Genomic DNA, 14,602 nt, shown 5'->3' with positions numbered 1-14,602 from the left:
CAAGCTGTATTGCTAAAAGTCACTTCCTTGTAAAGACATGATTCTAATTCATTCACTTAGTAACTGCTCAATTTCCTTTGCAATAATAGCAGAGAAAATTTAAATTCATGGTGAGATCAAGTCATAAAATGTGTAACTAGAATATCTAGTTGGATAAAATTTCACTTGTTGCCACACGGTTGTCCACTTGTAAGAGAGAGTCGTGGAAAACAAAATAGCTACTTACAATGCTTTTGTCCCCAAATAAACTACCTTGTTTAACATATAATAAAAATCAGACGTTTGTTCAAGAAGTAGCCATCTTACAGGTCCAAATACCTAAAGCTCCTGGAATCAGACTTAGAAGGACATTTTCCCAGAAGTAAAATTTAAATACTTTTTATGATGAAGTACCTCCTTTAGGCCATAAGATAAATCAATTATGTACTTAACTGGGTTTCAAATGTCCTAACCTGGCAAGGGACTTTCAGAAGTGCCAAACTCACTTCTCATCTATTTAAATAATGCATCAAATTCTGTATTTAAAAAAATGTTTCATCTACGCTAGGAAAGTTGTGTGTTTATAAATGTTGCATCATTCCCTTCCCCAGCAATTTAAAAGGAGAGAGAGGCTTACTGGGTCCATCACATTCAATGGGGGAGAGTACGACAAGTTATCAGCGCTTCTGCTGCCACACATCCCCTGAAAAAGAATATGTCTGTGAATATCCACTTTTCATACCAAAGCTGTTTTAAAATAAAATAAATTAGCTAATTATGATCCCAAACATTCCTTTATGTCACAAAGGCCGCTCTCGACTGCCATAGGACCCAATAAAACATGCTGTTGTGACAGAAGGTGCATGGACAGTGGTGACCCACTGTCACCAACACACACTTCTCAGAATGACAGACCAAAACCTTCGTGGACAGACAGTCATTAATGACATAGGACATTCGTACTCTCCGCTGCCCATACCTGTGTGTACATACACCCAGTTCTATTCTACTGAGTCTACTCCATGTGTGCACATACGTGTGTGTGTGATAACACACGCACACGTACTTATAACAAAATCAAGTATGTTGTTCAGGTAACAGGAAAATTCACTATGTCAACACTTCAAAACAGTACATTCTACAACTGAAAACATATTGGCAAAAATAAGAACACAACTGTTGAAGTTCACATTCCATCGAAAGGCACATGGGAAGTATAAAAAAGTAGTACTTTTATAAATATCAACAGTGTTTCTTTTTATTCTCTTGATGGTACACATTTTCTGCCTTTACAAAGTTCTCATTTGATTCCTTAAAAAAAATAATGAACAGAATCCCAAATAAAGGAAAGCTTCAAGAAAACATTTATTCAAAGCAATGAAAAAAGGTAAAATATATATTTTTGTGTTTTATAATTACATAACAGTAATTAAAATCTAAACGTCATATAGTAACCCACTATCATCTTCCTGTAAAACCCCTAAACTTTTGCATTGCCTCTTATCCTCAAAAATTACGATTAAAAATTTTCAATGTATTTCTAAATATACTAAATATTTAAGAGCATGATCACAACGTATACATCCACCTGATTTGGGGGAAAGGCTCCCTAAATATTCTGCGTGCCTCTAATGCCATTAAAATAAGTTAAGGCATCAGTTTGAAATCCTGTGGACACTGTAAAATCCTCACTGACAAGGACGGCGCCCAGGGCACCCACATACCGCCAGCGCTGCAGGGCGGAAGGAGAAAGGATTGTGCCTGGTGCGCAGCTGTTCCTCCAGTCCCAGCAACCGCTCCTCCAGCTGCAGTTCCAGATCTTCAAGTTCTATCCGGACTGAATTTCTCAAACTCTGGAGCTGGTCCACTTCATACCTATTGGCAGGGTGAGAGCCACAAAGTTAGAATCAGGTGGTCGGGGTTCAGGCACGGCCCTCCCAGTAGTCATTAGCAAGTAGTGAAATACAAATTCCAGAAATGGGCACAACAGCAACTGCAGTGCGTGTAACCTCCAGGACGACTGGCGTTCCTCTCTCTACCCTTCCGCACAGATTTCCCAGCACGACAAACAACTGACAGCCATTGTCTTCCTTAACACACTGAAGGCAGGAAGTTTAGTTAGCAAAACACTAGGCCTAATTTTATTCACACGGGCTCACAAAGCAGGTAAAGCTTGCCCAGCAGTAGAAATAAAACCTAGCTGGAAAAAAAAAAGTTGACAATGCTTTCTAGAATAAAAAATACTGAGTTACAATGACACAAAATAAATGTTTACCTTTCCTCCTCAGTCATGTGATGATAAACCATGGTTTGCTGACGCAGCATTGCCAATTCTAAATCCATCATTTGTGTTCTAAACAAATTCAGGCTCCGCCTCATTACCTGAAGCTCCTGAAAAGTATTCTAAAACACAATACAACGAAATTACACTGCGGAATCACTCAAATTATCTGTGATACAATGACTTAAGTAAGAACTTACTTCATAAAGAGGTAGAACGGATGATTTCTGAGCACTATACGGAGCAGCAGCAAGCTCAGGTCCTCTCATCGGGTACTTCAAAAAAGGAAAAGCGTGGTTACCAATCGGAGCTACAGAGACTACTTCCAAATTATCTAAAGTGTTTAAAAGGTGGAAACTGAAGTCTTCATCTTTCTCTTTGAGATAAAAGTAATGATAAAAAACATTAGAAAACTTTGTATTGTAAGCAAGAGCTAAACAAATCAGTCCTTGTTACCCTACTACTCCTATCTGTTTCAGGTATAAGTCAGTCTATTTGCAACAAGGCTGAAGCGAAGGAACAGACAGTCCATTTGTGTCTTACAGGACTTGCCTCTTGCCTTGAGAAAGTAGAAAAATAAAATTCAAAATCATTCTGAAATAACAGAACTACTGACTTGGGCAGCAGTCAACCATCACACTCATTCCTCATCACTTGAGCATCTACTGCATCACTGTTTTACTCAATGAAGAAAAAAGATGAAAGGCATGCCCAGCCTCCAAGTGTTCTCACAGTATGAGAAAGGAATAAATGAGAAGTTAAAAAAAATATTACAATATTGGGGTGGAGGAGAGTGCTATGATGAAAACATACAAAAATCCAGGTTTAGGGGAGTACGCATTCCCAGAGGTGCCAAAGCCTGAGCTAGGCCCTAACAGTAAACAGGACTTGGTCAGGCAAAGAAGGGCAGGGCATTCCAGGTTTTAAAAAAAAAAAGCGCCATGTATAAAAACAGATACCTAGGTGAGCACAAATATTTAGAGGCCTGCACACAGTCCAATCATGGCTGGAGCACAGACACAAGGAGTAAGTCTGGAGAGACAGGCAGAGCCCCAGTCATGAAGACCACCTGTCTATTGAAAGGTGGGTGGTGGAAATGAATTAGCTGAATTACTGGTGGGACGTCCAAGAGGACAAGACCACACCTAGAGCAGAAGAACAAGCTGGCCTAGACAGAAAGGCACAGGTAGACAGAACCCTGGGAATCCCCAGCTTCACACAATTACAGCTGAAAGGTTAAATGTCTCACTCAAAGAGAAAACGAAATTTTGTACAGAGGAAGAAAAACACCCACATTCTGGTTAGACTGAAAATCATCAGGAGATAATGGTCATGAAGAAAAAAAATCTGTATTTAAAAGAAGGTATATTTTACTACATAACTCAAAGAGTTGTAACTTTCATTTTTACTTTCAAAGTGGATTCCTGTCTATTGTCATCATGATAAGACATCTATTATACACATTCAAAGCTTCCTTACTCCTAGCTGAACTCTCCGATCATTGCATTACACTGTCATTTTCTTCATTTCCTTAAGTGTCTAAACATAAGCAGTTACAAAGAGTCAGAAATGTGAAATATGAAAGGGAAACCTAAGAATAGTTTATTTATTTTCAAAGCTTTTAGGGAAAATTTTGTCCAGCTCACTAACAGTGGAGAGGAACGACTTTAAAGGTGACAATATACATAGACTATTTTTATCCACATTTACATTTTACCTGATTTTTTTTCCTTTTCCGGAGTAGTTTCAGCCTTTGAACCCAGTGGAAGCAGACTAATCTCGTGCCAGGAGACAGCATCAGGAGTCAGTAGGTGAAGAGGAAAGCTTAGTCAGAGAGCTACGAGAGAAGCAGTGCACACGGCCACACGGAAGCCAAGGTGAGGGACACTTAGAGAGGAAGGGCTGGTGCACACTGTCGAACGGCAGAGAAAAGGGGAGGAAGTGCCCGAGAGGGAAGACTTTTTAATAACAGGGACAACCTGACCAAGGCAAACAGAATAGAGCAGAGGCTACAGGGAGGACACCTAAAGGAAAAATCTCTTCTCTGCGAGGGAGATTATACACAGAGAGATTAACCTCATTCAGGTTAGTTACGGCCTGTTCTGAGAGGGGAGGGAAGAGCACAGGAGGAGGGCAGATATAGATAAGTTTAGGCGTGGAAGAAAATGAAGAATATCTAATGGGGCTTAGCTTCTCAGTAAATGAAGAGATGCTCAGATTGATAAAAGAAAAAAAGAACATTAAGAAAAATATGCTTTGTCTCATACCTGTGATAGATTCTGCAGTGAATTCCTAATATCATGCAATACTCTTCGCAACTGCATCTCGATGGTAGAAGGGGGGTTCACAGAACCTGCTCGGGAAGGGCAGGCAGCGTGTCTATGTGAGTGAGAACACCCAAAAGGGGAGGCGAAGGCACTGCAGCCGGCGCCGGATATGTTGGGGACACTCCGAGCGCTCAGAGTTCTCACGTGCTCACAGAGGGGCCGCTCCTGCCACTCTGAGTGCAGAGAGTAAAGGGAGCAGGTGGACTGAGACATGGGTGCCGGCGCATACAATGGACAGGAAGGAGTCTTTCGATGATGACACTCCTCCAACTGGTTCGCCTCCCTCTGCGGGGCTTCTTCTTTGCTGGCAGAAGACGGAGAGATGAAAATAGTGGATTTAACCGAAGACTGACCATCAGGCTCAATCACTTCATTTTCTAATGTCTGTTCCTCTTCAGGTGTGTACTTGTAGGTGAAGGAAGGTGGGCTGCATCTGGTCTCTTTTCCTGGGGACAATCGAACATTGACAGAGGACACAACCCTTACTGGGCTCAGTAAGGTGGCTGGTAAAGACTGAGACCTTCTGAGAGGATAGCCAGCTTTTGCAAGTAAGTATCTCTTTTTTAACAGGTCTTTAGATTTTATCAAGCTACGCCCTACTCTTTGATTAGACAGACCACAGATCTTCATTTGAGCTCTTTGCAAAGCTGTATTAACTCTGTCCACAGAAGAGGGAGGCCCCATTATACTTTCAGAGCCCTTCTCACTGCATTTCGCTTCAATGGAAGCCAGTGACTTAAGAATATGGTGTGTGGTATACTGGACAAATTCACAGTCAATGCTTTTGTCCACATCACTTTCAGCACTCGCTTCCCTCTGCAGTTCCTCTGGCTGTGCTGGAGACGAGTCCTCTTGCATTTCGGTGACTTCAGTCACCTGATGCCCCGCGCTACAGGTGGACTGCTCATTTCTTGCATTCTCCACAGTCTTGCACTGGGGGACAGCCTGGCTATCTGACCTTCTCTCGTCAGCAACAGTTGCTGCCACCTCTCTTCCCTTCTGAAGGAGAACGAGAGACTCCTCCTCGGATTCATTGAAGTAAGGCTGGTCGTGCACCGTTGGGGTGGCGAGGTTGTCCCCAAACGAAGTGACTGTCGTCTCACTGTCGCAACTGTCAGCACTACTCCCCATGGCCTGCAAGGAATCATGAACCTGTGGGAGGAAAATGGGTGGAAGCATGAAAAATGCAAGTAAGGATCATGGCCAAAATGCCAGGGAGATACGATGCTTCTACGCTTTCAGGGTCCCCCACCTCCGTTGTGAGCCTGGTGCTGGTCAGGACTTGCTTTGCTGCTCCTGTCAGCAACCCCTTCACTCTCTCACTGCACATATTCTAGACCTTTACTATTTTCCTTAAATTCCCTTTTCAACACCCGCCTCATTTTCTTCCCATACGTGACACTGACTAAGAAAAAACGGACAAAAATTGCTTAACTTTCTTCCCCAACACCTACAAATTTTTCCATCTCTCCCCATCATTCCCTCCTCTATATTCTTTTTTTTCCCACTTGTAACAACGTTCTTTATTTGTACAAAGCACTATAATTTTCTCAACATTCTTCACTCATTATCAACAAATTTTTCACTGTATTAATTTAATAATTAACAGTGTCAAATTACACATCACTACCTGTCAACTGCCTTAGAGACAAACAAAAAAGTGCGTGGAGCACTAAATGAAAGAAAGGGGAAAAAAACCCTAAGAAAGGTCAACAGAGGTACTTTAGAAGCAGTTAAAGGGGACGGTTGGGGCGGGGTCGGGAGATTAAATTCCTGAGCACCATCGGATTTCCCTTAAGGTTCACAGAAGTTTACAAAATCATTCTGAAAAGGAAACTGTCTCCTTTTTCAGAACTAATTCCTCCAACCTGTCCTTCTGATCACGTCCTCCCAGGACGAGGGTATTTCCCCAGAGTTTCATGCCAGATCTTTCTGCATCCAGCTCTCTCCTCTTAGGGCCCCTTCCCTAACAGCTTCCCTAAATCACTGCTGTGTGAACACAAAAAGACCTGTCACCTTTAAGCTATAATCCTTTCTTGAAAAAACAGTTAGCATTCCAATCTTCTCCTCCTTATCACCCAGTTACCATCCGATCCTGCCTGTGCCTCATTAACCCATCAGAACCATTCATTCAACCACTCATTTCCAAACCACCACATTCTCATCTTCGCATTCCAAAGGTCACAACCTTCCTTGAAAAGTTTCTCCTCCATTTCCCAGTGTTTCTGCCCAGTGAATTAATTACTCTGAGTCGCCTTAGACATTTCTTATATGTCTATCTTAATGCTGTTTCCAAGGACTCTTTGGGAGGGTTCTTTTTCTCTTATCCAATTTTCTTTAAAATCTGTATAGAGGTGTTTTGAGCACTTTTCATACACATTCTGTGTACTGCACACACATATTCTCCTTGAGAATAAAAATTTGCTTAACTTCTAGGTTATCTAACATATTCTCAGAGAAAAGCCATATAATAATCAGTAAGCTATGCATTCACACTTAATATTAGTTCATTCACAATTACTGGAAAACATTAAAAAGAATGAAGGTAAAAATAAGAAAAATAACAGACAGAATAGGTTAATGATTAAAATAACCTGCTTACTAGTGGTTCAAAAATAAAGGAAGCTTTTATGTTTGCTCTTTTTAAAAATACCAAGTCAGAGAGAGAGAAAGAATTAGTGAAACCTAAAATTTGTAACTTAGATTGATTAAGTCTGCATCCCAGACTTATTATTCTTATTTTCATTTGAAAAATAAAGATATCACAGAGTCTTGAAATACACGTGTACTAAAAAACTGCCTAAATATGAAGTAGTCATAGCGCCTGTACAGCAGAGCTTGGTACCTGAAGATGGTTAAGGGAGACACAGTCTGCAGGGTCTTCAGCAAAACCGCTGCTGTCCGAGTGCTGGCTTGCGGAACGCAGCAGATGATCTGCCAAAGGAAGCGTGGTCATATGACACCATTAAATATGACTTTAATGAGAACAACGTAACAGGTATGTGATTCCCAACAGCACAGGATACAAAACATTGATTCTGTCTTAGGAAAGAAAATATGCACCACTTATGCAAAATTATAGCTTCAAAGCACAGGAGTTAAGTCAGATTCGAACAAAAATTGGACCTATCAGAGATTCTCCACATTCAGCTGCTAACTATGCTCTAATTATAATGTATTTTGGTCAGTCCAATTAATGTCTTATCCTTGGAGGACAACTACTTCAAATAAAAAATAGCCCTACTAAAATAAAAGTCCTAAAATAAGTAATTTCCATTATGTAAATGTGTTAAAGTGAAATGTGTAAATATGGAGTGGGTGAAATTAGAAATTTAAATGTAGTGTATAAAAACTTCTATTATCTTGCTAATAAGAAAATAAAGATATAATTAAGACCAGTAAGTTAAATAATTTGTGTGCAAGGGTACCAAAATGTTGCTAATGTTTCAAATGATACAAACACTTCTAAGTTATGAAACAATTTTTTTCATAACAACTGTGTAAAATTCAAACAGGTTCAACTACGACATAACATTGTTAATCTTATAAAAAACCCTGATTGGTTTTTGGCCCAAACTCTGAGTCCCAGTTAGCGTAACCTAAAGCCAAAATTGTTAAGTATGCGGGAAGGCCAACCAAGCACGTGTGTAATGACATACCCACCCACCCTACCAGTACTGCAGGGGGGGCTTTACAGCCAGCACACTCACTAAAGGAGGCGCTTCCCGAGGCACTCAAGTTCTGTAGCACTTCCCAAGCAACAGGCTACATAGAGTGTGCTTACTAGACTCACTCATTTAAGAGTTGAACAATAGAAATAACAAATTCCACAATATGCCTGAATAAAATCCAAAATCAGTCAAAGTTTGCCTAACTTTGAAAAACACCCCACCATAGCTTCCATTTCAACCTAGAGCATCGTGGAATGAAGTAATTTTTTCTCATTAATAATTTAGAATAATTCTGTAATATCATTTGGAAGTTAATCAGACTGCATAATAAAAAGTATATAAGAAATTGATCCATATCTGTGATAAATCTAGGCAGACTGGAGTAATTGTGAAACTGAATTGGAATAAGCAGTTATTACCACGGGTACTAATTATGCACTATATTAACTGAGAAAAGGATTAACATCTTATGTTACAGCAAATCACGTTAATTATGTATATGTCTTTTTTTTTCTTAACTACATTGTGAGCATGCTGAGGACAGGAGCCTTCTTTATTCTTCTTTGTATCCCAGTATCTAATACAAGCTAACAATAAAAAATGCTTGTTGAATGAATCAGTGATAACTATTCTCTTTAAAGAAACAACAGAATTACGCAATCACTTAAAGGATTTAGCAGTGAAACTGCCTATTTGGTTGGGCAAAAGGCCAGCTGCCAGAGAGTCCGGGGAAGCCTGAGTGACCAGCTGTGCTCAGGTTCTCCTGCTAAGACCCCTCTGATCTGCAGTGGAGTACAGCGTGTGCTGAGCTCACCTCTCCGTGGTCAGCCCCAAGTTCACACAGGTTCGGTCGGAGTGCTGACTGCCCAGACTTCAAAGCAGGTGTCGGACAGTGGAAAGGACAGGGAGGCCTGGGTTCAAGTTCCTGTTCTCCTGCCGTAAGCAATAACTTCTCTCCTCTGCAAAGCAGAGTAATAGTTCTCCTCTCTATCTCACAAGCTTACTTGAGGAACTAAGCACAGTGCAGGTAAAACTACTCTGCAACCTGTAAATCACAATCTAGGTTCTCTAGTTAGACATTTATTTCAGTTTCACAAAAAGCACTGTTCTCCACAGAAAAAGGTAGAACTAAAAAGAAATGGACTTCTGTCCTGGCTGAAGAGATAAAGACGTTTCTCACTAAAAACTGGGAAGTTAGAGCAAACCAACTAAACTTACAACAAAACAAAATCTGGAAATTTTACTTGACCGGTATAATAAAGAAACACAACAGAACGCCTGCATACTTTGCTAAAGAAAACACTGTTTCTCCTCTGAAATCAGGAAAATGTTGCAGTGCTCTCGAAACATGCACCGAGTTGGTGGCTGTGCCAGGAACTGAGCCGCTCAGCTGTTCTGGGCCTCGGTGTGGAGGGTTTTCTCAGCATCCTAGTAATTTCTAAAGTCCTACTAATACAATGTAAAATATTTTTATATCTACCCTTTATGTATTTTTACTAAAGTTGTAAAATAAATACATTGCCAATGATTCTAATTCTGCAATTATCATTAATCTATGATACATATTTGCATTATCAAAATTTGATGGCCACCTTCAAAAATGACTGAAACACTACATTGTTCTCTTTCCCTTTCTCTCATAAAACCATTTTACTGTTAATTTATAAAAGTGTGATTCATAAAAATGTTACCATTTTCACTTCTGCCACCAGAAATACGAGACCCTACACCATAACAGGAAGAAACCCAGATGTGAATACAAACCACATTCCATCTTTCCTACAGAAAGCTTACGCTGGAAAGATCTTAAACTAATTATATTGTTTTTATTTAAATATATAAAATTTGCCCACATCCAAGTAATGTGGACAAACTAGCCAAATGTAAGGGATTTCAACCTTGAACAAATCAGAGAGCAAATGGCAAACAGGTTTCAGGTACAATCTTGAAATTTTTGAGCTATGAGGATTCAGGAATAAGAAAGAGTCTACAGACATACAAGTGGAATAACCAAGGTTCTACTGTCCCTTTGGACACAGCGCGATCTGCTTTTTCCAACATAGCCCTTGCCTACCTATCTAAAGCAAAGACTCCTTGGTAGCAGCCGTACAGCTCAGAAACACATACATGTAGTTATGCACTTACAAGGAGAGGAAAAGTAAATAGCAAATTTCATTCTATGTCTGATGAGAACTGTGGTGGCGTAGTAAGCAGAGCTCGTGTTTCTTAGTACCATATTGCAATAAAAGAAAAATTATATGCAAATTGTCTCTTATGAAGTTATTTCAGAGATCAGAAGAAAACAAACATGTAATTTCCTATTCCGGGAACATACATATGAATCTTTGCTTTAAAAAAACAGGGTGGTTGAGCATGTGTAAAGTTTTAAAAATAAACAGTCCTACCTTCAGTGGTCATTTTAACTTCTTTCCTTTTCTCTAAATCTCAAAACTTTGTGACTTCACAGAAGATCAGACATGCTTTTCTTATTGTAAATTAAAAGTGAGAGAAATGGATTCAAAGGTCCTCTGGTCAATAATTAATAATTCAAAAGAAGAAAGACATCTACAGCCATTCACCTTTGATCCACAGTTTGAATTTGATTTAACTAGCGTTAACTATTGCTGAGATGTTGGTGTTTTCTGCCAAAAACATATTCATGTACCATACCTAGGGGCCATATTTAAATAATGAAAGCCCAGAGGTAGATACTACATGTGTATATTTTAATCATAACCATGTAAAAATGTTGGCTTGAATCTGTTGCTCTTTCTATCACTTTCCATCTATCCCTACACAGAACTGGAACATATTTAAAGTACACAGAATTGTGTGACAAGGTCATTAGAAGAAAAGCAAACTAAAATTACTTTATGAGCACAAAAGTCTTCAAGAATCCAAAAACTTCTGTAACCAAACCATAATGAAGCATGCATACCTGTGTTAACTGTCTTTTTACTCTTTTATGTACTACAAATACTGGTGGGTAAAATCCCTTTTCCAAACCTACTGATAACACTTTGGCAATGTGCTCTGGTGAACACTGGTCTACTTACCTCTCTTTGATTTAGTAAGACCTAGCTGGCAAGTGGCTGGAACATGAGGAGCTTCTCCCTCCGTACTTTGAACCTAAAGAAGAGTTTTAAGTAATTAAAACTTAAAGAATCCATGGCAAAAGAGAATACTTCTTGATAATCATTTGTTAAACAAACCAACCTAACTAAAAGAGTACCAAAGCTTCATATATTTAAAAATTGCAAGATGCTGTATCTCAAAATTGTTAGAATGCCCCAAATCTATATTCCAGTGAAGAACAGGAATGCAAGTTCGCAGCTGGGAAAGATAAATGACTACATGTATAAACTACCGCATTAAAAAAAAAGTTGCTATTATATGACACAGAGACCCATTAAAAAAGTTCTTCTCTAAATGCTGAACTTCCACGCACAAGGCCAGTCCCCGGAGCAGCACTGACTGACCCACTGCCGCAGAGCATGGGTGGCCGACACGCCACAGAGGCGAATGCAAGTCCCACATCTCTGAAACAGGCCACACTGCACTCACACTGCAGAATTCTGGGAAACCCCACAGATTTGGGGAGACCAAAATTGCCTGTGTGTAAGTCTTCTTTGTCCAGACATAATTGTTCTTTCAAGACATAACTTGGGAGTTCTAAGTGGAAAAGCAGGTTTCATTACAGGATGAAAATGTTGAAAGATCCTTAACCATAAATCCTCCCTGAAAACTGTCCAAAAAAGGTATCAAATCCACAAAAGCTGTCTCTTTATACTGTCATTTTTCCCCCCACCTGGACAACTACATACTTAAGGAATTTTCAGATTCCTTATTCACTGCACCCGCCCTCCAAATACTCTATCCCTTCTAACATAACTAACTCTATATTAAGATTGAACACTGGCCTGTTGGTGGGGGAATACTAATTCCCAACACTTTACACCCTGTAATAATTAGTACTTAATAAATAAAATCCTAGCAATGAGGCCAAACTAACCAAATATATGGGATTTAAATCTTGAACAAATCAGAGCAATTAGCAAACAGGTTTTAGGCAAAACCTTGGTAGTTTTGAGCTATGAATCCATTCAAAAGTAAGAAATATTCCGTATGAATGAGAGTGGAATGACCCACATGAAAAAAAGCTCAGAGGTAAACGTGCTATTACCTAATTTAAAATTGATCTGATTTGTCATATCTTTGTTCTAAACAGTTCCATGAATCCAACTTTATAAATCTGAAAACTGAAAGCACACTATTTAAAACCACCTCCTATAAATCACATATAAAATAGTTTCTACTTTTCTTTGTTACTGAAACATAATATATTCTTCAAAGCAGCAGACATAAGGTTCAACAGGAAAACCATTGTTTTCTGTGCAAGGAAACAAAATGCATTTTCTTTTTATATTCAACAAAGGGTCTATTATTAGTCTCCATGTAGGCCTACCCTACTTCAAAGAGTTTTCTATAAAGTAAATATCAAACAGACCAAAAAGTATGAAACAAATACAAATATCTCCTTAATTATATTCTAGGATCTCAATTTAGGCACAGCAATGATGATACAGCAAATTACAAACTCATTTTTAAATATAGATTTATCACATATTTGTTCCTTAGATTTACAAAATTAATCACAAAACAAAAACCCATGACCTGAATGAATATGTATCCTCAGTATACTATCCGTCAAGATGCTTCTCTATGGCAGAAAAAAAAACTGTATCAACCAATCACTCTATTCCCTCTCTCCTTTATCACAACTCCCACAACTAATTGAATGAAAATGGCCCTTTAAAAAAGGAAAGTGTCATGTTTTACTAGTAAAACTACTAAAGTCAGGATCCGTTTGCACACTTAGCAACGTCATCACTCACTTTGTGGAAGGCAGAAACAGACACACTGGCGGTAACGGGGCTCAATTTCTCAGCGGACTACATTCTACTATTAGCCACAGAGGCGCAAGGGAAAGCAGTCGTGTTCGAGGTGGGGTGCACAACAGGAGATTACGACACAAACACTGAACTTATATTTACGTGGCATGATCTTCCCTACTCAATGGTTTCCATTCCAGGTAGAATTCTGGTCATTTGCTACGGGCTGCCTTTCATTCAATTAACTATTGCTCAGTAATGAAAACTGAACTGAGTGATATACAGCATGGACTATTTTCTCTCATCTTTGTGTAAGCTTGAAACTTTTACTTTTCATTGAATTTTTGGAGTGACATTGGCTAATAAAATTATATAGGTTTCAGGGTACAATTTTATAACACATCATCTGTATATTATATTGTGTGAAGCTTTCCATACTTAAAATGACCGGGATGAAAAAAAAACCCTCAAGCCCCTCCCCTCACTAAACCAAAATGACAAAATCACTTGGTCTCAGTGTTTTTGGATTTAAAGCTTTAGAAGTGACCCACACATTTGAGTTACTTCATTTAAAAGACATTTTAATAAAACAAAGACCATGCCTTTTGAACTAATGTCCTGCTGCCATGGCAGGCACATACTTTGGGTTTTTTTTGCTTTTTTTTAAAACACCTGTCACATTTATCTTTTAGGTACAATACATGTGTATTGTGTTTTACAGAGCAACAATATGTGGAATGTTCTAACTCAAATAACACTTCCTCTCAGGTATAAAAAGACCTGTACAGAAGTTTTTTAAAAGTCAAAATTGGAGCTGTAGAAATTACAGTTCTAATATTTAATGACATCTCAAAAAAGTTCAGAGGAAAGCATGATGTTTCCAAAGGAGCACTATGGGCTCTGCATCCATCACATGACTTCTCGTTTATTGTCCGTGAGATTATCTCAGTTTTCTTAACTGCAAACTAAACAGTGAAAGTCCAGTCCCACTGGCCCTTAGGAAGATGGAATGTTATTGTAAGTATTTTGAAACAGTAAAGTGGGAATGATCTACAACAGATCTCTCTCTTCCACCCTCCAGGAACTCCCTACAGAGACATTCCTGCATCCCTCACTTCAGTAAGGCACTGATATCAAAGGGAACATAATCACTCTCAGAAAGGTAATGGTGGACCACAACGGTCATGTAATATCAAATGTTAGGGAGGGAAAAAGGCTTTCTCATCTGCAAAGGCAGAAAACCAGAAAATGAGTTCTCAAAGTACTCACTCTGTGCTAATTTATGATTCTACGATTAGTTTCAAATTTCTATCTTAAAGAGGAATCTTTTGAGTTTTAAAAACACATGTACAGCCCTGGCTGGTGTGGCTCAGTGGATTGAGCACGGACCTGCAAACCAAAGAATCTTGGTTCGATTCCCAGTCAGGGCACATGCCTGGATTACAGGCCAGT

General features: G+C 39.1%; 1 protein-coding gene across 1 annotated transcript in view; it reads right to left on the bottom strand.

The window, feature by feature from the left end:
• ITPRID2 (ITPR interacting domain containing 2) overlaps positions 1–14,602 on the bottom strand; it is a 37,134-nt gene that overhangs the window by 8,541 nt on the left and 13,991 nt on the right. Inside the window, exons 9-15 of the mRNA XM_037130027.2 lie at positions 11,315–11,387; positions 7,433–7,521; positions 4,528–5,739; positions 2,461–2,535; positions 2,255–2,382; positions 1,704–1,854; positions 617–682 (exon numbers count right to left, since the gene is read on the bottom strand). Of these exons, the coding sequence (XP_036985922.2) occupies positions 617–682; positions 1,704–1,854; positions 2,255–2,382; positions 2,461–2,535; positions 4,528–5,739; positions 7,433–7,521; positions 11,315–11,387 (1,794 nt within the window). The remainder of the gene's footprint in view (positions 1–616; positions 683–1,703; positions 1,855–2,254; positions 2,383–2,460; positions 2,536–4,527; positions 5,740–7,432; positions 7,522–11,314; positions 11,388–14,602) is intronic.

The sequence above is a fragment of the Artibeus jamaicensis genome, unplaced genomic scaffold (assembly GCF_021234435.1).
Source record: "Artibeus jamaicensis isolate MK-2021 breed Jamaican fruit bat unplaced genomic scaffold, CSHL_Jam_final contig_391, whole genome shotgun sequence".
Classification (NCBI taxonomy): domain Eukaryota; kingdom Metazoa; phylum Chordata; class Mammalia; order Chiroptera; family Phyllostomidae; genus Artibeus; species Artibeus jamaicensis.
Note: the sequence above shows the minus strand (reverse complement) of the source record. Positions and strands in the feature narration are given on the sequence as shown.